Genomic DNA, 25,613 nt, shown 5'->3' with positions numbered 1-25,613 from the left:
CAAGGCTTTGCTTGTCATTTTCTGATGGCTTTAATTATTTTCAGAGGGACATAGAACATCATGGACCATAATGGACAGAACACACAAATAATTACCAGAGGTACAGAGTTAAATGCATACAGGCCATGGAAGACAGCAAACAGCAGGGGATAATGCAGCAGAAAACTCTAAGGGTAACCTCTGTGTCTTCTGAAAGGGAAGGGAATTTTCTCTCAGACTTTATATAAGCCAAGATATCACTGGGAAATTGCTTGAAATTCCACGATGAAGAACTGAAGATATTCAATGGTCCCTGTACTTTTTCAGTCACCTCTATTCAATCTTAGTATTTTCGTCCTCTGAGGTCTCTCTTCAGCCTTTTCTATTTTCTGGTTTCTCTTCATTCGCTCCTAATCTTTCTTTTCCTGGCACCACACTGGAATACAAGAGCTCTGGACACTCCATCACACCCAGAAATCCTTCCCTTTCCTGCTGCAGATGGCCCCTCATGGGGGCAGATGGACATCAGCCTTACAATACAATAAGCAATTTTGCAGTTTTGTGTGGGAATATGGGCTTAAAAAATTCAGATGTTGAAGAATGTAACAGCTCTCTCCTGACACAGCTTAGGAAAAGCTCCCATAAATACAAGCAAGAAAAACTGGTGAAGCCCTCTCCTATCCCAACAAGAGTCATGTGCTCACTCTCTTGCTTTAAAGGACTAATAGTGGGCCATTGGTTGGCCAATAAAGTGCTGGATTTATTACCAATTCTGGTATTTTCCCTCCACAGCACAATAACACATCGATTTTCACTTCCTTGTGTCTCTACTTATTGCTTTAATACAGCAGATAAAAACCAAGCACTTCGTAAATTTAAACCATTTGCACAAAAATTGTTCATACCCTTCCTGCCTGACTTTCCCACTGGTAAATCCAAGTAGAAAAATGGCAAAAAAAGAAGATTTTTTTATCATTCAAATGTAGTAAATACTGAGAGTAATTGTTATTTTTTCCAAGAAATTGCAAAAAGACTTTTGTATTTGATATAACAGTAAACCCGTGTCCAATGTAAATGAGAGCAAAACACAGAAATATTTTATCTTTATATGCTTTTAAAATTAGATATTAACCTCATAAAAAATGGAATACAAAAAGTATCTTGAGGTACTGAAGTATCACAAATATAAATAGAATATGTCATCAGTTTATTCAAACTAGATCTGGGAAAAAAAATTGTTGGTTTCAGGAGGAAGCAAAAAATTTAGTAAGATTCAGTATTTGAAAATTTTTTTTGTGTTCTGGGTGGTTTTTTGTCTGTTTGTTTGATTGGGTTTTTTGTTGTTTATTTGTTGTTTGTTCATTTTGTTTTCAGTTATACAACTTTTCCTTAATAACACTTATTTTTATTTATGTCCTGTGTATGTGTTTACATGGATGAAAACTCCAAGCACAGAAAACAATACAAAAGTCCGTATTCTAAACATACACTGTGATGTTTGCATGGAAATTTATCCCTTTGCTAGGAGAAACAAATTAACATGTACAAAACTTCATTTCAGTGAGGTATTTTTATTACCTGGTTCTCCAAGTTGTTATTTGAGAGATAAAAATTATATATGTATAGAAAATAAAAGTGTGTGGAATAGTATTTTTTGTCTGTTAGCAGTTTAGCAAATAATTTTGTTATGTTTCAGCACATAAATGGGGATGTGGTACAGATTTATAAAGCTTGAATAGACATGTAGCACGAATCTACATAACAACGATAACTGCACAAAATTATTCATAACACCCTATTTATTTATTGAACTGGTTTAAGATTTTATATTTCTACACAAGAAACTGATTTTTATTATTTCATTAATGGTTTTCATCCATTTTCCAACATTTAAAAAGCATTCATTTCCCCTTATTTGCTAATTCCTTTACTTTCACCCCCTCATTTGAGTTGGTTAAGCTGACTATGCTGAATGGCAACAGGCACTTGATACAAATTAAGCTGCTTTTTTGAGTGTGTTTTGACTGGATTTACTCTGGAGGGTTTTTTTTTGGAAAGGGATGGATCTGCTGCTGGATTGCTCTGTCACAAATCTCCCTACAATTCCCTCTGTGGTCACACACACCCCTGCAGTGGTGCATCAGCAAGGAGCAGCACTCGGCCCAGAGCAGCTGCTGGTTTTTTTTGAGTTGTCAGGTGTGTCCATCTCAGTGCTGTCAAAACCCAGCAAAATCAACTCCTGGAGGACATGTGGGACATACAGGACATACATACCACTGTGCTCCAGTTTTCCATGGACTCCCTTCACGATTCCAAACTGGGATGCAATGGTAACGTAACACCTCTCAACCTCGTTCAGTTTCTTGTGATGCTCCTCTTTGGCTGCCAAGTGCATCTGTAATTTCTGATCCTGTCAGGAACAGAAGTGAAGCAAGTAAGGAGCTCTCCAAATGCTTTTGAATGTAACAGCATAAATGCAAAATCATTCCTGGAATATCTCAGTTGTTTATTTCACATCTAGTGATCAGTTCCCATTTTCAGAGAGCAGCAAGACCTTCCACCTGTGTGTCAGATGATCAAAAATGCATTTTTACATATTTTCATGTGTCGCCCCTTATTTAGAGGAACCTTCACGTAAATGCCTGCAGAACTGTACAAACAGCTTTCAAATCCTAATCTCAAGTTTTCCCCACAAAAACTTTTTAGGCTACATGGCAATAAACACTCAAACAGGTTTTTTCACCAACAGTAGCAATGCTTTGAGCCATCTCCAGAGATGCCTGAGAGCCTCAGCCACCCCAGTTCTGGGATTGTCAAAAGTGACACAGCCCAAGGACAATTAGGAGACAGCTTGTGTACTTAACACACCTAAATAAGAGAATGTCAACACGCTCGCTAAAAATCAGAAGTGCATCAAGCAATTCTATAGTAGTGGTGACTTTGGTTTAGATTAGTGAAATTAATGCAAATTATTAGCCCATGCTTCCTAGGAAAATATAAGTAACATTTTAATGAGTGATTATTAATTCCTCAGTATCAGCAGTTTTAGTATCTTGAAATATGAAGAATTTGCTTCTACTTTAATATTATGTGTCTGTAGGGAAGTTTCTAACTACTTTTGTAAAAATCTAACACTTTATTTTAACTTCTACTGACATGTTGGCCTAAGTAAAATTATACCACAATGAAACCCACATGGAAATTCATTCAAATGTATTTACTGACTTTTACCAAACTCTCCTTTTGTGAGGGGCAATTGAAAATACATATTCACAGGAAACTATTCAGTGACACATGCCACTGACTTTTTTTATAGCTATTTGTTATCCTTTCTTTCGTATGTACTAAATGTTTTGTGTTCCTCTTTGTATTGTTTTTTTGTTGTTGTTGTTAATAGCTTTGTAGGTACTGTTTGGTCAGTTTTAAAATTCATTTTGTCTGAAGAGAACAGGATAAATTAATTCCCCAGAAAGGATAACCATTTATTCGGATATCTCATCTATTTTTAATCTATTTCTAATCTACAGTGAAGCAACACAGCAATTAAAATGACTTGGGCCAAATTCACCCCTGTGTATAAATTCAGGTTACACAAGGGTGCATCTGGCCCAGTCTGGTTGGGTTTTGCAAGGCTCCATTTCCATACAGTAACAAGTGCAATACATGCCCAAGCATCAGAGGATAATAAAAGCTGAGAGCAATCAAAAAGAAATGACCACCATAAGGCCAGCAAAACAGGATATACAAGACAAATTTCTCATGTTTTATAAGGTATGAAATTAAACACACGGCTGCAAATGGAAAGCCATAATGGAGGCACTGGGAAAGAAACAGCACCACTTACAGAATCACTGCAAGGCATGCAGGTTGAGAATGTTCATGTACTGTCTCTTTTCCCTAATCAGAAGTTAACTGTTGAAGAACTGTGCTTAACTAATGCCAGGAGGGGATTTCATAACAAAGAAATCAAAAGGAAAAATTTTCTTTGTTTTTCCTGATAGTCCCTCAGGTGTATTTATTCTAAGAGACAGAGGAACAGGGAGGCATCACTGATTTGAGACTTGTGGCAAGATCTGAGGGGGTTTGCACTTTTTTAATGTGGATTTTTTCTTAGTGTTATCCCAATTTATTTCTTAAGTCAGCAAGACAGTGTTAATGCCTCCTCCTCCTCTCTCGAAAAGTAGAAATATGCTTTGCTATTTCACAGGGATCTTTCCAGGGGAAAAAAAAAATAAATAAAAAAAAGGAACTGGCCTGCTCTATCTGCAGGAGTTTTATTAAGAGCTCACCACTTGCCTAAATATGATTTTGGATGGCAAGCTGCTCTCCAGGCTTAGTGCACTGTAAAATAAAAGCCTGAGCAGATGATTCCTCTGCTCACAGTGGAAAGGTCATAAAACATTTTCCAGAGAAGACAATCAAGAAACACCAGGAGACACTGCAGGATAGGGAGGGGATGACCCTGGAGCTGGAGCAAGACCCACAGAATCTTGGTTCCTCTTCCCAACGTCCGATACTGCGAGAACAGGAATTATTGCCCTGCCCTCCACTGGTAATAAAGATAAGCTGGGATGGGGAGTGGAACTGATTGTGGCCATATGGTTCGTGGAGGCACAATGATTTCTTGGTGGAACTAGGCCAGAGAAATAGCTCAGGGTCAAGTAGGTGACCGGAGGAACACAAAGAGGGAATTGCTCATATCTCCAAGATATTCTGGAAATTGAGTCACCAGTCAGAGGTACTCAGTGAAGCAGAAGGTGGTAATTGGGAGGTGAAAGTGTCAGAGAAACAAAGGAGATGTAGTGGCATGGAGACCTAAGGCAAGATCATGTGAAAATTATGCAAAGGGTTACCAATTGTAAATCTTTGAAACAGGAATTCTTTTTTTCATAATAGTTCCTTTAGTTCCTACCATTTTTCTACTTAAAAATAAATTATACTATATCACTGCCTTCTCACTGTGTTTTTAAATAATTACAGGCAAAATTTTAAAACCGCAGGAAGGAAATAAAAATAACATTCCTATCATAGATTATTAAGAACAAACTAACTTTTCAAGTTTCGTATACTTACTACATTCCTGTATTCACAGATTCTATACATTTTGCAGTAATTACTTTATCATTTATTTGGCAATTTACACCTGTATTAGAAAACTAAATGGTGGCTGGGAAGCTCTCAGGAAATGCCAGCATTGTTGTTATGATGCACATTGGCCTATGCCAGGTAGGACTCATGGAAGCAGATCCCGGGCAGAGTTCAGGAACTCTCTGCTGGGAAAAATGTGGATCCAGCTTCCCTCTTTTCTGAAGAGTTTATTCAACCTAGACCATTTCATTGCAGCTTCACTAAATGCTTTCACACACAGTTAGTTTACCAATACAAACACAGTCAGCAAGTGAAACTGGACTAGTTACCAGTCTTGCACAGAGGCACTCACCAGCACTAAAGCACTACAACATAGATAGATAGATAGATAGATAGATAGATAGATAGATAGATAGATAGATAGATAGATAGATAGATAGATAGATTTTAAGATTTAGGTACTGCAGAAGAAAAACAGCTCGCAGTGCTCGCTCTCTCAGACGTGCCCAGGATCAGCCAAGGCGAGTCCGTGAGGGAAGACAAGAACAGATGCTCCACGCAGAGAGTTCTGGCATTCTACAACCAGGTAACCAAAACCTGACCACAGCCACCTCTGTCCAGTGATGATTTCAGCAGCAATTCAAGAAGGCAGTACAGAGCCCACACTCAAGTGTACTCTGTCAAGAGAACTGGCTTTGCAGTAACCACCCTGTAGCCTTGTGACTGCCCAAGCACAGCTGTCCGTACACAGTGAGGTGCAAAGTGACTACAAAGCATGCAGTAATCAGCACTCTCTTTGTGGAAATAACAAAAGGATGAGTGAAAAAAGAAGTCCTTTATTTCTTTGTCTCTCCAATACGAAACCAGAACTTCCACTATTTCGAAATTACAGCATGTATGGTAAGATTTATACCAGCACTAAATTTTCACATAAAGCTCAGTGGATAGCATGCAGAAATATGGTGTGTATGCGAGGTGTTAACATTGCATATACTGGACTAGAAGAGGAGAATTAAAGGAACCAAACCAGAATGAAATGCTCCATCAGGAAGGCACGCTCAGTCCCCGGCAGGCACAGAAGCTCCTTCACTGCCTGGCAGGGTTTCTGAGGTGCCAGATACAAATTGAACAGCACCTCTGCTTGCTCTCAAAACACAAGCCTAGGGCATGATCTAATCTGTCTTTAACAAACCTAAAATTGAAATAGAAATGGACCTCAAATAAATGAATGGTTTGGAATGTCATGCAATGTTACTTTTAAACACTCTTGCCGTTTGTGATGACCAAGAGTCCACAGGGGCACCTACTGCTTGGATGCCTTGAATGTACCATTTAATTGTATCAAAGGTAGAGTACCCCAGTGATCAATTCCTGAGGAGTTTCCAAACCTAAGAAAGGAAGATTTCCAGCTTGTAGAAAAGGTGCTGTCATTTCAATATTCTCATTCACTCAGAAGACAAAGCTTATAAGTTATGGGAAAAAAAGATAATATGTGAAATGACCTAAATGTAAGCCCGATAATTTTGTAAAATTTTAGCACATTTTTAGATCAGATGCATTTTAAGAACAAATGCAAGTTAAAAGTGAAGTAAGACAAAACACATTTTCTGCTGCCTTTGATCTTTAACTTGTAGCCTTATCTCCCAGGTCAGAGGGCACATTATTCAATTTCCCCATATTTTGTGTAAAACCACTGTAGCGTTGAGGATGACTTTCAGTACAAATGTCATGGTACTTAAAGCTAAACTGGACTCTAGTTTTTTTGAGCTTCTTAATTAAAATCACAGTTTGTAATGGTCTGACAATATTATCTTTATTCTTTCCAGTTGAGCAGCAGCAGAATTTTCACAGCATTTATTCAGTCAAGCCTGGCAATGTTTCTGCAGCTCACTCTTTCACTTCCTAAAGCAGACAACAGGGTTCAGAGCAACTCTGCTGTCACTCTGTATGAATTTATTCTCTGTGTCAAAGGGAGTGAGCTGGACTGGATGAAATCTAAACTGTCCAGGGGAGCTGATGTTAAGTAGCAATTCTGAGAAGATGAGTAAAAAAGAGTAAAAGGAAAAAGAGCATTTTTTAAAAAAGAAAACTAAGAACTCCTTGGAACTACCTACTATTTCAGATTAATATGCTAGATCTTATCAGAAATGCAATTATATTATTCAAATCACAGTCTATAAAAAAATCTTTAATCTATAAAGAGAACAAATGTACCTATTCTACTTTAATGCAATGAGTAAAAGTGCCACATGCTGAGCAGTAGTTATCACACTATAAAAACCTAAAAACATTGCATTTGTAAGTTCTTCACATTTGAAGCTGATGCACCTCTTTGCATTATTTGTAATAATTATCACCCATCTCTTAAGTATTAAGGTTGGTCAGTACTGAGTTATGCTCTAAGCAGACGTTCTCTTTACATAAAAGCTCTTCCTTATTTTCCTACTTTTATTAATTTCTTACCATCTCATTCAGTTTCTTTTGTAAAGTGTATTTTGAAATCTGTAAAACAAGAGAGTTATTTAATGAGTTGTACTTACATTTGTTCTGACAACAACCTGAATATTTAGGTATTCTTGTAACTAACATTCAATTGCATTTGTTGCCAATCCAGCCACCACAGTAACACTAGTTTTGAAAACTAGTATCACTAGTTTTTTAGTGAATCTAATAATAGTGGCATCATCAATTCAAAACTAGTATTACTCAGATGACACTATTATTAGAATCACTTTACATAATTACTTTACGTAATTTCACTTCAATATTAAATTATGCAAAACCACTTTATACTGATTTTTTACTAGAGGAGTTCTTAAAAAGTGCATAAAACCTTGTGTTTTCTGACAGGTATAAAACTAAAGTGGAAATGGACCAAAGTTGATAAACTAGACTCTTAAAAGGAAGAAAATAGAGATAGTAATTCAAGTATTCCCTCAACTCCTACAGGAATATATGTCTGTTCCCTCTTGGAAAAAAAAAGCCCCAAACCATGTAGTTAGGCATTCTCAATGGCAGCATATTGTATCAATCTCATACAGAAAATATTATTTCCAGGAAAAACCTCAAGAACTATCACTTTGAGGTAGAATTCTGGATAGAGGGGAATACAGAATCAAATTTGAAATTCCTACAAGCAATTTTCCTGGGATCATATGTTCATTGTGACCTCCTGCTTCCTCAAGCCACAGATGTTTGAGCTGTGAACATTCAACATTTAAGCGAAGATTCTTTTAAATTTCTGGATTATCCTACAAAAGAGAGGCTAAACTAAACCCTAAACACCTGCATACCAAAAAAATACCCAAAAAAAGCTATTTAACAAAAATAATAGTTTACCTGTAATGCTTTTAATGTTTCTTTCAGTCCATCAATTTCTTTTTCTTTTGTTTCTACAGCAAGCTGGTATTTTCCCTTTCAACAAAATTGTACGTCAGGATTTGGGTGGAATAAATGCATTTACATTAAGAATTCATCAAAAAGAATGTTACAAAAATGAAGTGTTTACTCCGCTATGAGAGAACAAGTCATGGGCGAAAAATTCAGCTAAATAATCTTAAATTGTCGAAGTATATTGGTATACAAAGAAAAGTGAAAACACAATAGCATATTTTCACCCCTTATGACCATATTTAGTGAGCCTTAAATTTTTCTCTTCTTGGAGAGACAAGCCTGACAAAGGGGGAATCAATAAGTTATTTTCTTTTAGAACAAAGACACTAAATATATATAAAAAAAAGTTTCAGGTAAATCCATTTTCTTATCTGCTGTAGAAGGGTCTTCACAGAAACAACTTCCCAAACCACAAAGACTAAACTGTAATCTGCTGTCAATAGAATTACCGAGTACAGTTCATGTATAAGATAGCACATGAATGAAGTCAAAGGGGGTGTGTGTGGGCAGACAGAATGTCTTAGCCAGAAGAAACTCCAAATACAACCAAGAAAATGACTCCACCAGAAAATATAAACTTCACTCTTTGAAACAGGGTCCTAGTACACCAAGTGCAAATCCTTCATTCAGAGGACTCAACTTGGTGTAAAAACTCATGTAGTTAAGAAAAATCACATAAATTCAGGGTTAAGTACATCTTCCTTCAGTTTAGTTCAAGTTTCTTATGAAACCAGCTCAGCTAAATCAAGAAAAGCCCTATTAAAATCTGCTTTCCCTAAACCAGTTAGAAATGTTCTTTTTCACTAGTACTTGGAAAGGCCAAAGACAGTTTACCCCAACCCTTAATAAAGTAAATTTTATATAGCTTCAATACAGAAATATCAAAGAACACTTTCCCCCACTGATTTTTAGCATAAAGTGACATTTCAGAAGTGAAGTTCCATAGGCTATAGACAAAACCAACCAAAAAAAAAATTCAAACCAGAAGTAAATTTCTTTTGCAAAAGCCATAGGAAGAAAAATAACTTAATTGCAATTGACTTAGTTTAGACTTGTTTGATAAGTTGGATGGCATTATTGTTTGCTTATGCACTTCTCTGGATGACAAACAACAAAACAGTTACAGAGTACCTTTTCTTCTTCCATGGCAAACATCCTTGCCTGCAGCTTGGTTGGCAGTGGCACAGAAAAAAAGAGAAAAGAAACAAACAAAAAAAGTCAATACAATACATGACATTAATTTTATTCATGCAGCTTGAAAAGACAATAAAGTTATATTACCCTGCATAGTGTAATTCCTGATTTTTTTAAACTATAGTTACAAGCTGAGATCTGTGAATCTCAAATTGTTTTTTCAAGATAAAAAACTAATTGCTTGCCAATGTCTTTTTTTGTGTGTGACAGGATTGTGATGCAGCATTGATGACAAATTCTTCATCACCAGGTGCAACAGTTCCAGTTCCTCTGACTGTTCTCTGCAAGGTGTTTCAGCACTTACATAATAAATTATATGTATAATATATTATAGAGAGACTAAAATGCAAGACTGACAAATGTTGGGCAGAGTAAGTTCCTGTGGCAGATCTTTTATGGTGGTTTATGAATCTACCCTTGCAGAGGTCAGGCCATCTTAGAGGGAAAAACAAACAAACAAACAAACAAACAAAAAACTAAGAATAAGGAAAGTATTAAAAGAAGCATTGTCTTCTTTAGGAGTTTTTGGGGAAAAAAAAAAAAAAGAAAAATGCCAGGGGGAGTGGCTTACTGGGAAGACCTGTCAAAATACAAGAATTACACCGTGCCCAGAAAAAAGAAATATAAGAGCTGTGTATTCTAACATTTTCTATGCAACAGGAAAATATTTTCATACCAACTGGCAGCTTGCTATGATGCCACCATGTTTTAAGAATCTCCCATTCAAACCTAGAAGGCCTTCTTTTGTTACCTGTTTTTTGAAAGCTGCCATAGCTTCTTTGTTGTGTTGCTGCAACGTGTCTGTCTGGTGCTGCAGAGCTTCCTGCTCACGAGAAATAACAACAGTGGGACTGAAGTGTTATCTTACAGCAAATACAGCGTTTCAAGAAAAAATCTGATCCCTTGTTAAATGTTTTTAGGAAGGCATGGCTGATTAAAAACCCCTGAGGACTAAAAGAGAGGCATTTGTTAACTGATAATCATGTCTTGGGTAGCAGCTTCTCTAATTCTTAACAATTCACCTCTGGAATACAGAGCTGTTGCTGAGGCTTCTGTAAGCAACTCCTTACCCATCCCATCACCAACCTGCAGATGTAATCCACCTCCACTGCCACCTTAGCACAGTATCTGGACACTGTCCCAGGTATTTATCATAGAACTTTAATACCCATTTAAAAGTATAATCCAGTTTAAAAAAACCAATCTGTTATTCTGCTTTTAGTTAAATTTTGGTCACTTAACAAGCTACAAGAAAGAGCTGAGGGAGGGCAGAAAAGATTAAGTGTAAGACAATAGTATAAAATTTTTATCATCCTCCTGCCTGGTTTTACTCTTACCCATAAAAACCAAGAAAATGAGTTAAGATGTACTCTTTTTTTGTTATTATTTCATATCATGATCTTGTGGATTAATACCACACTGTACAAGTTAGAAATCTCAAACACCTTTAAGCATCACGGCTCCTGTACAAGATAACTTCACCTTCACCAAGGAAGGCACATATGGAAGATGAAGTTTTTTAAGTTCTAGACACTAAAATGTATTAGGTAAAGGAGGTCAAAAAGCTGTCCTTGAACACCTGTCTCAAAATATAGATGAGTTGAGGTAAGATGTATTAGTGTGAAGTAGGAAACAAATCGAGACCATTAAAAAGAATTAGTGGGAGAAAATAAATTGATCATTTGTTTCACACGCAAAGAATCTAATTTCTTCTTCTGCCTTAATTGAGAGATTGAGAGTTTTTTAAACAAAAAGCCCGTTCCAAAATTGCTTTTCTGCAGCAAATTGGTGTTGCTTTCACACTGTACAAGTGAGAGCTGTTGGCCTTTGATACAAGAGCCAAGAGAAAGTTTTGATCTGCATCTAACAAACAACACATACTACCTGAACGAATATTCCAAAACATGAAAACAGAAGTCTTGAGAAAGGTTTTGCTCAGGTTGGCCCTTAGACTGTGTTCCAAGGTGGGTTCTCCAGTGGGTAACAGGTAAGCCAAGGACAATAAGAGAGCCAGAAGCAGGGACAGCAAAGCCAATGCTCTCAGTGGACTCTTCCCACTCACCACAGGAATAAAATTTTATCTCCACAGTGTGGCCAAATTAAGATCACACTACTTTAAATAATAGGAATTCAAGTCGATATCATTTAGTCATTTATGTAGATATAGGTTTGGTTTCATAAAACAGTCATCCTTTATATAATTTTGTATCAGATGTAATGAAAAAAAAAAGCATTACTGAAGTCTTTATAACATACCACTTCCTTGTACTGTATATTCATGTGATGTATTTTACTCTAGAAAAGAGACAGGGGATTGTCTATAAATATTCATTTCCTAACAAGCCTCACAGGTAAGACTATCAGAGAAAATCATCATATATAACTCTTCCAGAAATTCAGTTTTGGAATATATTTCCCACATATGGTATGTAGGTGTGGTGTAGGGAGACTGAAGAACAAAGCTATTTTAAAAAATAAAGGCAAAATCAGCTTTGATACAGTGATGTTATAGCAAGTGCAATGGGTACGCTCATTATATGTAAAGCAGTATTTTCTCCAGTTATTTTGTTTTCCCTCCTCTAACATATTTTTTTCAAGAGCAGCAACAGTATTCATAAAATGTAGACAAATTTTGTTTTAAAATTGTAATATTAAACCAGAAACTTAGCTGAAGTCATGTCTTTATTTTAAACTAGTTTGTTAAAATTAAGGTAAAATAAAATGAGCGACAGAAATGTTGACTGAAGGGGAAATCTGGGAAGGAAAAAAACATAATGGAACCTTGGATAAGGCAGGGGAAGCTGTCTGTGTACTGAACTGCTGCTGAGGTCAGCATGATTCTGCATTCAGAAACCATCGTCACTAATTCAATTTAAATTGCCACACTTGGAATTGTCACCTTACTGCGATCTCCAAGAAAGTTGTATGAACTCGTTCCTTTGAAGTTCCAAACCTGTGCTCACACGAAGCTGCCCAAATCTACACCTTTGGCAGGTGTCAATGTGCAGGAAGCAAAGAGAGTTTACCTAACTACCTGTGAGTCCCACCTCCTTGCTGATGGTAAATTGCTGTTGAAGGTCTCAGGATGGGTGGAAATCACCCCCTTTGAACCCAGATTGTTAAGAACTGCAGTGCTAGGTTAAGAAAAGCAAAGAAGGGTTACAAATTGAAAGCACTGTTGCTTTTACAAATATAAAATGTTTCCTGTTTCTGTGTGCACATATATATCTTTCAGGAAAGAAAAGCACATAGTTAGGATTATTAATTTAAGATTGTTAGGATGAACTCCATGATGAAATAGTCTTCCTTCACTGCTAAGATGTTAAAAATCCCAAGATCAAGGATAGAGCTGAAATTATTGTTTTTTCTGTGATCATAAAACATAGAGAGTGAAGCCTTTTATCCTGTGCCCCAGTGACAGGGGTCATAGGTTTGATTGTATTAGAGAAGGGAATGGATTTCCTAGGAAAGCAGAACCTCAGGAGCCTGAACTGCAAGAAGAACGTTAGACTTCTGTTCCTGAAAACTTCATTCTGACTGTTTAAAAGCTTTGGAGTACGGCTAAAAGAAAAGTTCTTGTTTAAAATAATTTTCCTTTTTTTTGGAAAAATTGTCACTTCCAGAACACTGCAAGGGAAGTTGCTTGTTGCATTTACACTTGCCAAAGAGCAAGCATGACACAGAGAAGCTGCTGCACAGCTTCCCCCACAATAATAGAAATAACAACACCCTTCAAAAGAGCAATGGTACCAAACCACAATTTATGTTAATACATTAAAATTAAAATTAAATCTCTGCAGGTAAAATGCTAACAGCATGTAGGAAAGTTACCTTCTGCCATTCAAGTTCCTGTTTCTCTACAACGATTTTATTTATTTGATCTTCATAATTAGTCTCCGTTTCCTGGTTAAAAAACAAACAAACAAATTTATGTAGAACAGTGCCTGCAAATCGAACACCAGCATAAGTTGTGTATTCATATTTCTTCTTCCTTCACAGTCCAGTACAAATGATAGCCTGTGTCTGCACACCACACAGATGAAAAGGAAACAGAAGCTCACTGGATGTGGCAAAATAGCAGATGAGTTCAGCTGGTTGGGTCAGAAAATCTGCAGAATGAATAACTTGGATGCAAATGCACAGCAGAAGATTAGGAGCTGGGATTACAGCTCTCTCCATCACCCTCTTCACACTCTTTTGCATCTTACAACACAACCAAACTCAAAGTGAATAAACCAGACTTGACTTCACCATTGAAAAATGATTCTGATTAAGAGAGTCAAAACAAGGACATGAAGGGAAATTCAGCAAGCTGCAAAAGTGCTCTGTGCATCCACTGTAGTCAGTGATACAGACAATCATGGTTAATGACTCAGAATCTTTGGGACATCTCAAATATCCCACTCAGAGCATTTGAATCTTTATGCTCTTTGACATCTCCTAGGACAAGTGCAAAGTTTGTGTCAGCAATTACTGCTGTTCCTACGGAAAAAAGTGAAACGTTCACCACAACCTTCTGTGCCAAGAAGCCTCCAGAGCTACCAAGTAAAAGAAGTTAAATAGAATCGTGGATAATAAACACATTTTTGATAAGGTGAGCTACCAGAAATATAAGGAAGAGCAGGTTCCCCTGTGGAACAGTCATGACTTCTTGCAAGAACAGTATTCAGGCTTTTGATGCATGTCATGAGCAATTCACCACTGGCCTTTTATTGCATGTAGTCAAAATAAAGAATGTGCCTTAAAGACCTAGGGAGCTACACTAATGTGTCCCTCTGAGCTCCAGAAGGCAGATTTCCTGCCTGTTCTCTGCACACTGATGATCAGCTTGGAAAAAGGGACCACATTAAGGTAAGGCTGACTAGTCTTTGATGAATTGTTGCACTAATAACGTTCACTGAGGTCTTGTGTTGGACGCACTCCAGCCAGGGCCAAACTGACTGTGTGAGGATAAAAGAACATTCCCAATACTTGAGCTGTGTATTTTGATGCACAGTTTTGACACGTGCACATTTATGCTCTTTTGAGTTCAGCTTCCCCACTAGAGTTTAAAATCTGCAGTGTAAATTGAGGAATAAATCAGCACTCTTGAAATGACTCGCACCTCAAGAAGTGGTTGTAATCTTTAGGAAAACAGTGACATTTCAGAAAAAAAAAAAGGATTTTTCTTGTAAAAAAATTAAAAGCAGGACTCAAAAACGTTGTTGTCTTAAAACTGGGGTTTAAGTAAAATTCTACTGAATTGCAGTACCATGAACAACTCTTACTTACCAGGAGAAAAAGAAATCCCCTCTCGATGAAGTAATGCATTTCCTGACACACTGAAAGAACAAAGTGAGGCTCTTCCTCCTTCCACAGTGAAGAAAATAATACAGATATCTGGGCTATCAAGTGTGCTGCATCTTTAAGAAATTCAATTCTTTCCTCAACCCAGGACAAGTGAAGTTTCCAAGTTTTTAACTGAAGGATATTTAAACACCTCAACAATTGGTGCAAACCAGTTCTAAAGAAGATTTTTGCAACGCTTCCCACTTGGTATAATATTTGATTCTTAGTCTCATTGTATTATCAATAGAAAATAAAATGGCAAAATACATCCCAAGGTGATTTAAAATAGGCTTTTGGACATCTTTTATAGGGTTTAGGGTCAAAACTTCCTTGATTAACAGACAGTTTACAGGCACATGTGTGGATGGAAACACACTTCTATCCACAGGAGGCTACTCCTGAGCATTTCAAGAGATACTTGCAGGTTCTGAAAACATACCTCAACACTCATGTGAATTTTACATTTTACACAACACTAAACATGAATTTAAAATTAAAATCTGGCTTACAGAACACTAGAGAAAAGTTCTTTAGTTTTTGCTTCTGTGGTATGTACCAGTAGACTACAGATGGAGAAGAGACCTAAAGACTTCATATGCTTTAGGGTGAAAAAAATAATAATTAAGAGAACTTGAAAGATTATCAATGCTTCCTGGTTCTGCCCTAACAAACAGTACTTCAGATTTGCAGTGACTTTGTCTTCTGATACTAATCTATGAGTACTGAAGGAAAATACATCCCCCTAATTTCCCTGGAGTGTTCAAACCAAACAAGTTAGACTTAGAGCTTCTTATAAAGGTGTAATCTTAAACCATTTGTGTCATCAAGCAACAAATGCTATTTAAATGATATATTATTAGAAAAAGTCTTGCCCAAAATCGTAAGAAACTGGCATTAAATTCTAAGCCCTTTTTCTGGGAATACTAAACAGGATAAGAACCAAAGTTCTAAGTGAACAACACTCCTCCAGCTTTACTCCCAGATTATAAAGGAAAATCTGGAAACTATCAAAAATGTGGATATATGTAACTACTGCTGAAAAAAAATAAACATCATAAATACTTAAAGAGAATGCCAATTACATGGTGAAAAGTTCTCACGTGAAATGGCCAACAGTTATAAGCCTTATCCATCATTTTTACATCTTTCAAAGGACACTTGCAGTTTACTCATTTTGAATTGAAAGCTTTTAAAACTTTTTTTTTTTTAGAAGTTCTATCAGCTGTTTAATAAGACAAAAACATTTCTGTTATACTTAGGAGAACAATGTTGTATATAACTCTGGTGAGGTATCAAAAACCCACAGAACCTTAGAAGTGCTCATTTTTTATGAGACGCCTTAGGACTACATGGATTTAAGTGTTTTTATTAAAAAAGACTACCATAACAATAAAAGAGGAGTCATTTGATGGTTTATTTACTTGTTATAACCTTTAGAAAGTGTCAAGCCTTCTTTAAAGTGTTTGCTTCAGGCTGTGGTTTTACAAGATGGGTTGTGGATTGGTCAGAGCCCCCTCGATTCCTGACCCTGAACAGATTTAGGAACAGAGTACAGCTGGCTCATGTCCAAGCAGCCCAAACTGCTGCTAGGTACTTTTATTATCTTTTTCAAACTCCCAATCTACCTCCTACAAAATTGCACAGCCAATTCTCGTGCAGGTCAATCAAACACTGCTCACTGAAACTGCAGTTTCCGATGGTTTCATGCTGTAATTAAAATTCCCTTCATGAACTAAACAGGGCAGCATAACTTTCAGTGGACTTCATGGATATCATTTGGAAGTTTGGTTTCCAGCACAAATGTTAAAGGGAGAGGAAATATTTATAGCAGAGTTATTCTAACTTTAGTTCCTGATAAAACATTTCTGGATGTTAATAGTTATGAGGGTTAACAAAGAACTGTGGTAACCATATGTTTGGAACCTGTTTTTTGCTAAAAAAATAAATACCTTAATTTACATTTAGGCATAAAAGCCAGTTATAAAAGCATTAGGATTTTCTGTTCTGTTGTTGTTTCCCTGCAGCCTGTGTCAATGGTCTCCCATTTGCCAGCTTCTGAGTAACCAACAAAAACCCCACATTTCTCCTCTGTGTTATTTTAGCATTGTTTCTCCCCCCTTTAGTTTCTTTTTTTCTCTATCCTGTAAGAAAATGAAATCAAACTCTTCACCATTATTATTGTTAGCAGTCAGAATGGTTCCTTGCAATAAACCCCACTAAAATCATGCATTTTCCTAGCAGCCTCTTTATTTCCAGAAAATGTTTCTGCCTTACTTTCTAAAATAATAATTGTCCTTCTCGTGAACAAAACCTTCAAAATACAGTATTAAAACATTTCTTTCTTTCATGATTCTATACTTATCCTATGCAGTAGCCTGAAAACAACTTAAAATCTAGCCCTGTTTGGTTTAAATAAAATGGTCAATCTGTATTTATGCAATAATTTCATTCCATCTCACAATTTCGGTCACTGTAGATGGTTGCCACAGAGCTGCCTATAGACCTACAGGTGCCTCTGGTGCCCTTTTTAACTTTTCTGCTGTTCTACACATCTGAAGGTGGTTCTTCTTCTGCAGAACATGCCTCCAACAAGGTTTAGCATTTGCTATGTTGTAATGTTTCTAGGGATTTACTTTTTTTTTTTTGAGGTGTAGATATAGCCCAACAAAGATGACCATTAGGATCATAACTGGCACGTTGTGTAATGCCGCCAATAACTCAAGGTCAGTCCCTCTGCTTTGCTCATTCCAAGAAATTTATGGTTTCATCGTCTCTCTTCACTTAACACCTCAAAAAGCAATTTGTCTTTTGGGCCCAAGGTGAAGGTTTGTCCAGGATTCTAAAGAATCCTATATTAAAATCTTTATTTGAACACAGAAAAGGGGTTTTATGGGTAAAATCAATGCTCTTAGCAAATCTAACGTTCTTTAATCCAACATAGTTTCCTTTTATGGCAAAATATTACCCTTGTGAGAAACAGAAGAAAATTTGAGACCTGGAAATGATGATTCTTAAAAAGTATTTTAGTTAAAAGAGAAGCACTACCAAATTATACCTATATCATAACTGCCCAAAGAGAAAAGAGGAAAATAAAAAAGAGAAAGAGCCTCAACAGCTGTTTGTTTTCAGGTATGGAAACAGGTCACTGACTCTTCTCCTTTGCACCACATGGAACATTACTAAAATTTTACAAATCATCACTAAAATTTATCTTCCCTGTGTTCAGCTAATCAATATCCGTGGTGCTACCCATATCCCCAGGGTATTAGAATTCCCTTGATTTCTTGTGTTTACATGGCTTTTCTGGATCAGGATGTTTTTTAATATCTAGGACAAAGAAGGCAATAACACAATTTATCTGCTTTCCTGTCCCTGTAAACATTTTTCTTAGACCTAATGTCAGTTGTCCTACATGGATTATACTTCAGAAAGCATTAGAGACTTCCAATTTAACCTACAACTCCACAACTTTATGCTGCCAAAATTGATCATATTTATCCCTTAAGAAAAGGATCATGTCTTATATCCCAATGAGATGCACTCTGGTGATTGTGGAGCAAGGCTGACAGGCTGGGAACAAAGTGAATGGGGATATCCAGCACAAAAGAATCCCTGAGTTGATCAGTGTTTGATGAGTGGGAAAGCTAAACTGGAAAAAAAATAGGACATTGAAACTACTGGAGTGTGAAGTAATCCCTGGGGGGAAGAGGAAAGAGAAATCTAATTTTTTGTAGGTTTTAATTGATACATATTCATATCATGTCAGTTCATACTGAGAACAAAGGCCCTTATGAACAGCCAAAAAGAATAAAGTGAACCTGTATCAAGTATTAGCATTTAAGCAATTTATTCTTTAGAATAAACATGCACAGCTATCAGTGACTGGGATTTCATCTGCAAGACAAAACAGATGAACAGTCACTCACTGTGAGAAACTCCTCAAACTGGTTTTGAGACTTTAACTACAGCTATGCATTTAACCAAGAAAAACTACTAAAAAATAGTAAAAGTAGTAAAAAACCCCTACTTTAAAATAGTATCTGATGACATCAAGTAAGGACTGCATCAAGTCTCTCAAAATGTTTTCATATTTGAGAGTTTGATTTTTGTCTGTCCAGCTCCACACAGGTAATTTCGTCTCCAAATTTATTTTTATGAATCTGAATTTATACTGCAGCTTACCCAACCACACCAGGCAGTTTATTAAACTCAAAACCACACCAAAGTTCCTGCCCTGAAGAGTCTCCCAAGTGACAAGCAGGACCAACAATGGGAAGAAAAACAGAAGCGAACAGATGTAAAATAATCTCATCTCAGGTCGAGCCACAGGTCAAAGACAAAATTGAGAGTAAAATGCACCAGACTGGCTCTGCTGCCTCCCTCAGGCTGTCAGTCCACTAAACCTCACCAGAAGCTGCAAAAGAAGGGGCAGAAGTAGCCAAAAACCTGCAGAACTGGAACTTTTCCTTCACTTTCTTGTGGTGCAGATGACTCAGTCTGGGTGTTTCATTTCTGTCCATGGAAAAATTGATTTTGTAGATGGGGGGGTTCTAGTTTAAAAAATTACAGTGAATGGCACCAGGCATGGCCGTATTATTCTATAACCCTTGCTTGTTCAAGATATTAATGCTTTACATTCCAAACTTCTAACATACTAAGCAAGCAGCCCTGAATTGATTGTTAAATCAGAACAAAACAAAATGCATCCATGGATACTTGAAGATTTCAAACTGTCTGTCTGTTAAATGCTTTATCTTTTTTTTACCTAAATTTTTACCTAAACAGGTAATATATATATATATATATATACCCATACACACACATGTATATTTTTAGGGTAAAGGAAAGCACAGCTATTTTAGAAACTTAGGGTCAAAGACTTAACTGTGGAACTGACTCTTGACATTTGCATCCATTTGGAAACTAAAAATACCTTTAAGGCAAAAAAAATTACTCACCTTCACAGGGCAACGTCTATAAAATCCCAGTCATGTACTCTTGTAGTATAGCAGACAACAAAAACAGACAAACAAAACCAAAACAATCCCCAGAGGTGAAAGTCCATAGCACTCCATAAAGTCTGCAGGCTCTGACCAAGTGCATCAAAAATGCAAGGTTAAGTTAAAAATGTAAATGGAATAATAGATCTTATAAGGAAAAGGATACTGCAATTACTAGAATATAAGTTAAATTATTCAGTCCTTACTTTTTAATGTCAAAATAGTTAGACTGGACTAAACACTACCATTGTAACACAGGTCTGGGGATCAGACCATGGTGGATTTCAACAATATTGCATCAGGAAAGCAGAATCATGTAGCCTTTTTTTCCCACTTTTTATTTTATGGCAGCCATTCTTCTGTTTATGGTTTTTAAAGAGAGGATTATAGCATTTAACTTAGATCAAAATACAGTGTAAATCAAGCACGTCATCAATACTAATATTTTAAAAGTAATAATACACATGTTTTGAACAGGTCAAATTCATCAAACTAAGCAAGATGCACTTTGGGTCTTTCAACAGACCCAACAGCTCAGGAACACTGAGGGGGAAATAAAATTAAATGTTTACACACACAGAACTGAAAAAGGAACCAGAGAGAAATACAACTGAAAAATTAAGGCCAGGAAAACACAGCTGCCTTCACCAGTGCAGAATCAACCTTGGCACTACAAGATGATGCAACTCATCGTTAGAAAACAAAACACCCCCACCCTGAATGCTCAGTGATTGCAGGGATCTAGCTTAATAGCCTAGTAATTTAAAAAGGGAGAAATAAAGTTAGCACAGCAGCATTTTGGCCTCTTATGTAATTCTGAAAAGCACAAGAAAACGGACAAAAATAAGTCAAAATCATTGCTCTTCTGCCAAATGTCAAATCAGTTATGAAATGAGAAAGACTTGGGGACTTGGCAATTACTTGGATTCTTCCTCTTCTGTCAAAGTCTATTCTTAAAGAGAAGAACTACAATGAAATACAAAAATGTGATGTAGATAATTTTGTCAATGGCCTGGTCATCAATTATCAACTTTGCACGTTGGCACAGGAAAACCAAATTCCTGCCCCTGCAACCCTGTTGTCTTTGTGGTGTCTACAGAGAAATTCTTAATACAAACACTGCCTAAGCCTGTGATATTTCTGAACAAAACCCTGGTTGGTGAATGACTTAAAATGCAGCCTGGAGTTTAGCCCCACTGCTGCAGCATTTTCTCTGATTACGCGCAGGGAGACAGAAATAAGACAAAGGCACTAAAAACAGTACAGATTTACCCTCCTAATCCGCAGTTCCTCTACTGCCTCCAACAAACTGGTCTTGAAGTCCAACAGTCGAATGGAAAGCAGTGTCTCTGATGGACCCTGAAGAGCAGAGTCAAGTGCCTGTGCTTTGAAGCCTTCATCCATCCTTCAGACTTGTTTCTGCAAAATTAAGATGCAAATGCTTGAGTAAAACTGCTCACTCCAGCCATTACGCAATCAGTAATATTTCCACTTCAAATTAGCATGCAGTATTGTAAAACAAACAAACAAACAAACAGCTTTATCAGTCGTTCATAATATTCCTTTCCTTCTCCCCTTTTTAATTTTTTTGGCTTGGTTTTAGTTTTAAGCACAGATTGTGATGAGCAGAAGGAAGTAGCACAGGCTTTTTTCCCCAGATCTACTGTCCTGCACTGGCATGAAGATGCTGCAATTAATGCGTCAGGCCATGAAAAAGGAAGTGCCTACCTACAAGATTTCAAAAATCAGTTTTAAAGGAAACCTTCAGACTGGCCTGAAATTAGGAACTTAAGGAATTAGGAATTTAATATTCATAGTCCCTGCTTCTGAATTTTAACAAGAAAACTTTCTGATTCTGCTACTACAAGATCAAGTATCAAAATGTTGTACTCTAAGCCAGCTGCATCGACTGTTGCCAAGTAAGGAGTTGTGCTAACACGAGCCCTGGGTGTCTCATGTTTGTCAGTGACATCAGAGGTGATTTATTCATCAAAGTTTTATTTCACATTTTATTCACAAAAACGTAACTGTACACGCTTCACCTATACTTCCCAGATGGTATATTTTTAATTCTTGAGCCTGAATTTCCAGCAGTCCACCAGAACACAGGCCAGCATCCCTCCCAGAGACACCCCGTGTGTGTGTCTCTGTAGTAAGAATGACAGAGGTAGGGTTAGAGCCCAGGAGTTATGGCTGACCTGGCTGCTGCCACAGAACCTCCAGGAAAGAATTCCTGCAGGAAGAACAGAGACCTGGTGTGTGTCACAGGGCCATAACAACTACAAATCAGGGCTCACCGCTTTTTCTGCTGTTGTCTAAATAAACCCCTCACATAGATCATGTTTAAGCTGCTTGGTCGTGGATAACAGATGGACTCCTTGCTCAGCTGCCCCAGCACCGAAGTTACTCTGCTGGTGAAACAATGGGTTTGCGAAAAACAGACAAATTGGGCTCATCTTTTCCTTTCACTTTAAAACATATGACCAACACTGAACTGCTCAATACGAAATACAGAAATTCTTCTGTCAGTGTCAAAATGTGTGTGTTTGAAGGACTTCTGAGGAGGCAGCAAATCAAGTCTGGACAAGGACCGCGTATAAACAAGCACCACGTCAGGCAGCAAATCTGTTGTGTCAATGTGCCAACATGAATCAGGCACCGTGCAGGCAATCTGCATACATTTTAGACACGGTTTAGGATGAGGCTGTTTGGCTGGTTATTTATTTTTTTTTAAGTAAAACATTAGGATAAAAAAACCACTACTTATATCGTAGCCAAAGAATTTGGAGTTGATGAAGTCAAACTCTCCCAAAAGCACATTGAAAATTTTGTTTGTTTCACCCAGGTTTTCCAGACTGTTTCCTCACTGAGAGATGCTGCACCACTAACTCGTGAAGAACTACCACCAACAAACTTTTGATATCAAATATCTGGAGATGATCATAACCACAAGGCTAATAAAAATACTCGTGTTATGCCCAACAGATTGGGCAGAGAGCCCAATAAAGTGCCTGTGAAAAACTTGACTCAGAAAAAGGATCCAGCCCACAAAGGCAGGGGCACTTGAAGAAGTGAACTTCAACTACGAAATAATTTCTCTTCAGGTCAGCCAGTAGAAGAATGTGCATGAACTGATGCACACTGGGCCTTGTGATTTTGCCCTCCCACCACAGAAGCAATCTGAGGATTATTTTGTCAAGGGGATGTTTTCAAACCAAGGCCATACTCTAAGCGACAGAAGAAAAAAAAGTAATAAATGCCCTTCACCACAGAAAATGTAAAAATAAAATTCTTGTGTGATCAAAGATATTTCCGAAGAGATGCATTTTTACTTTAGCGACTGGTGTTTGTCAGAATACCTGTAAAATAATTAATAAACAATAAAATCTAAAGCATACATATGATAACTGTCTAAAAGGGAAAGACTGTAGTTCCTATTTTGAAGCATTTACTACATTTGCTTTCCTATTATTTGCTTTATGTTTAACAAAATAAGGACAAACACGACTTTTTAAGAGCGCACTAAAAACCCCCAATTTTAACACATTTTTAAGTGTTAGAAAGGGCTTTATATCTTTGAAAAGCACTTATTAAAAATTACATCTTAAATACCCTACACTAGAAAGTAAGTTAGCCTATAAGCCTGATAGGGGTCAGGGTAATAACACAGAATGAACAAATTACACTGTCATTCCACTTAAATTATTTAAGTTATTTAATTTGACCTGTAGATAGTCTCTTGTCTTCTCATCATGCCTGACTTTTAAGTGGGAGGTCTTCATTCATGATGATCCTTTAATGGAAGCAAAGCTTTCTCCATTTAACCCGTGGCGTTATCAATCATGTACAGGGATAAATGAGGCTGTAAGATTTTGCCAGTATCACAAATGACACTGTGACCCGAGGCCAACATCTTTATTTGCTTCTCCAGTGATTCACTTCAGCAGATATTAACCAATTTTATAATCCATGAAAGGCAAAATTAAAGGACACCATCCATAAAACAGAATAATTCCTATCAGCAACAAAGTGATGTCTGTATTATCTTATAAATTATATGGCCATACAGTGTGGTAATGTAATGAAGTAAAGATGGTAATAATCAAATGCCTAGGGCAAATGCTAATATGCATTTAATCACACAGCATGAAGCCATTTGTCACTACAGTTGAGTGCATGTGTACATAAAATACATGAGTCACGTCCTTATTGTTATAGTATAACAGCAGCAATTTCACACTATCATTTTCCCACAATAACAACTGCAGGGTTGGATATTAACTAAGGCATCCTGACGCCCCAAAGAGCAACTGAGAGCAATAGCTTAAAAAAAAAAAACCCACACCAAAAAACTATTTGGAAATATGGTCCCCCTACTATTTCACTTCACGCATTCCAATATTGCACGTGTGCAGAATTCCATCGTGTTTCTCTGCAAAACCCCCCTCAGGTAAATTGTTGCAACACCCTGAGTTTGTTTTTAGAAACAGGGTAATTTACGGCATTTCAGCATAGGCTGGATCCATTTTCAAGCATGTGTCAACCCTTGGTAAGTAATTATTGATTTTCATTTGTTTGTTTGTCAGTACTTACGTACACACAAGAAGGAGGCAAAGCATAACATAATCCAAGGTGTTTGCAAATGCTGCCTCCAGAAAAATTACACCGAAGCCAAAGGATTAAATCTGTGCTCGGTGAAACTCAGGAATGAAAATATTATTGGACAAACTTTACCTGCTTAAAGTCCAGTAACTTCTGATCAAAGGGATGGCCATAAAAATATGTCTGTCCCCATAAGATGCAGAATGGGGAATGAGAATGAACTCTGTCACCTCTGGGTTTCAGGTGCAGCCCACCAAAACTGACTTCTTACCTGGAAGAAACATTTCTACAACTATCTGGGAAAAAAAGTACAAAAGTACCGCAGTACAACAGCACAAAACTGCAATAAACTCATCCAGGCACACCCACAGACACAGTAGTGTCCAGTCAAGAGCTGGAATTTAAATCTAAATATGATGGGTTACTGTATTTTCAAGATGCTGGTGCTGCTGGGGAACCATCAGCTCAGATTGCAGTTTAACAGCTCTGCTCCAGATTTTTGTCATGTTGAACTCAAGAGCACAGAACACTGTTTGCTTTTAAATGAAATTATTTTGAAAAACATTTACACACAGAGCGAGTTTTAGACGAGATGTCGTAAGTATTATAAACAAATAATCACCCTACACAGGAGGAGGGGGCCTTTATGACCATTAAAGACCAAAACACATTTAGAGGCGCTGCCTGGCTCAGAAAAAAACAACAAGACAATAAATCTCACGTACATTTTCAAGCAGCCACTGGTACCCAAGGGGTCTAAAAGCCCAGACTCCAGGATTCTGCCAGGCAGAGCTCACCAGGAAGAACTGGGAAAGCAAAAGAAGATGTTCATCCTTTTCCAGATTCCACCCACCGTGTCTGTCTCACACCTTGGCTGCAAATGCCAGGTGAGATTCCTGGCAAGATTCCTCCATCCTACATCTTCCAACAAGAATTATACTGCCTTTTTTTTTTTTTAGGAAAAACAGCTATTTGTGTACACCAGACATCACCCAAACCTAACCAACACGCTGGATTTTCCCATCCAGA

General features: G+C 37.2%; 1 protein-coding gene across 1 annotated transcript in view; it reads right to left on the bottom strand.

The window, feature by feature from the left end:
* The window catches only part of CCDC73 (coiled-coil domain containing 73), a 49,284-nt gene extending 23,892 nt beyond the window's left edge, over positions 1–25,392 (bottom strand). Inside the window, exons 1-8 of the mRNA XM_050337085.1 lie at positions 25,310–25,392; positions 21,255–21,401; positions 13,486–13,557; positions 10,406–10,477; positions 9,592–9,627; positions 8,407–8,481; positions 7,531–7,569; positions 2,254–2,389 (exon numbers count right to left, since the gene is read on the bottom strand). Coding sequence (XP_050193042.1) covers positions 2,254–2,389; positions 7,531–7,569; positions 8,407–8,481; positions 9,592–9,627; positions 10,406–10,477; positions 13,486–13,557; positions 21,255–21,386 — 562 coding nt within the window. The 5' untranslated portion in view covers positions 21,387–21,401; positions 25,310–25,392. The remainder of the gene's footprint in view (positions 1–2,253; positions 2,390–7,530; positions 7,570–8,406; positions 8,482–9,591; positions 9,628–10,405; positions 10,478–13,485; positions 13,558–21,254; positions 21,402–25,309) is intronic.
* Between the last annotated feature and the right edge of the window lie 221 nt (positions 25,393–25,613).

The sequence above is a fragment of the Myiozetetes cayanensis genome, unplaced genomic scaffold, assembly GCF_022539395.1.
Source record: "Myiozetetes cayanensis isolate MyiCay16 unplaced genomic scaffold, myiCay2020 scf6-25, whole genome shotgun sequence".
NCBI lineage: Eukaryota > Metazoa > Chordata > Aves > Passeriformes > Tyrannidae > Myiozetetes > Myiozetetes cayanensis.
This window is presented reverse-complemented; position numbering and strand designations above follow the sequence as displayed.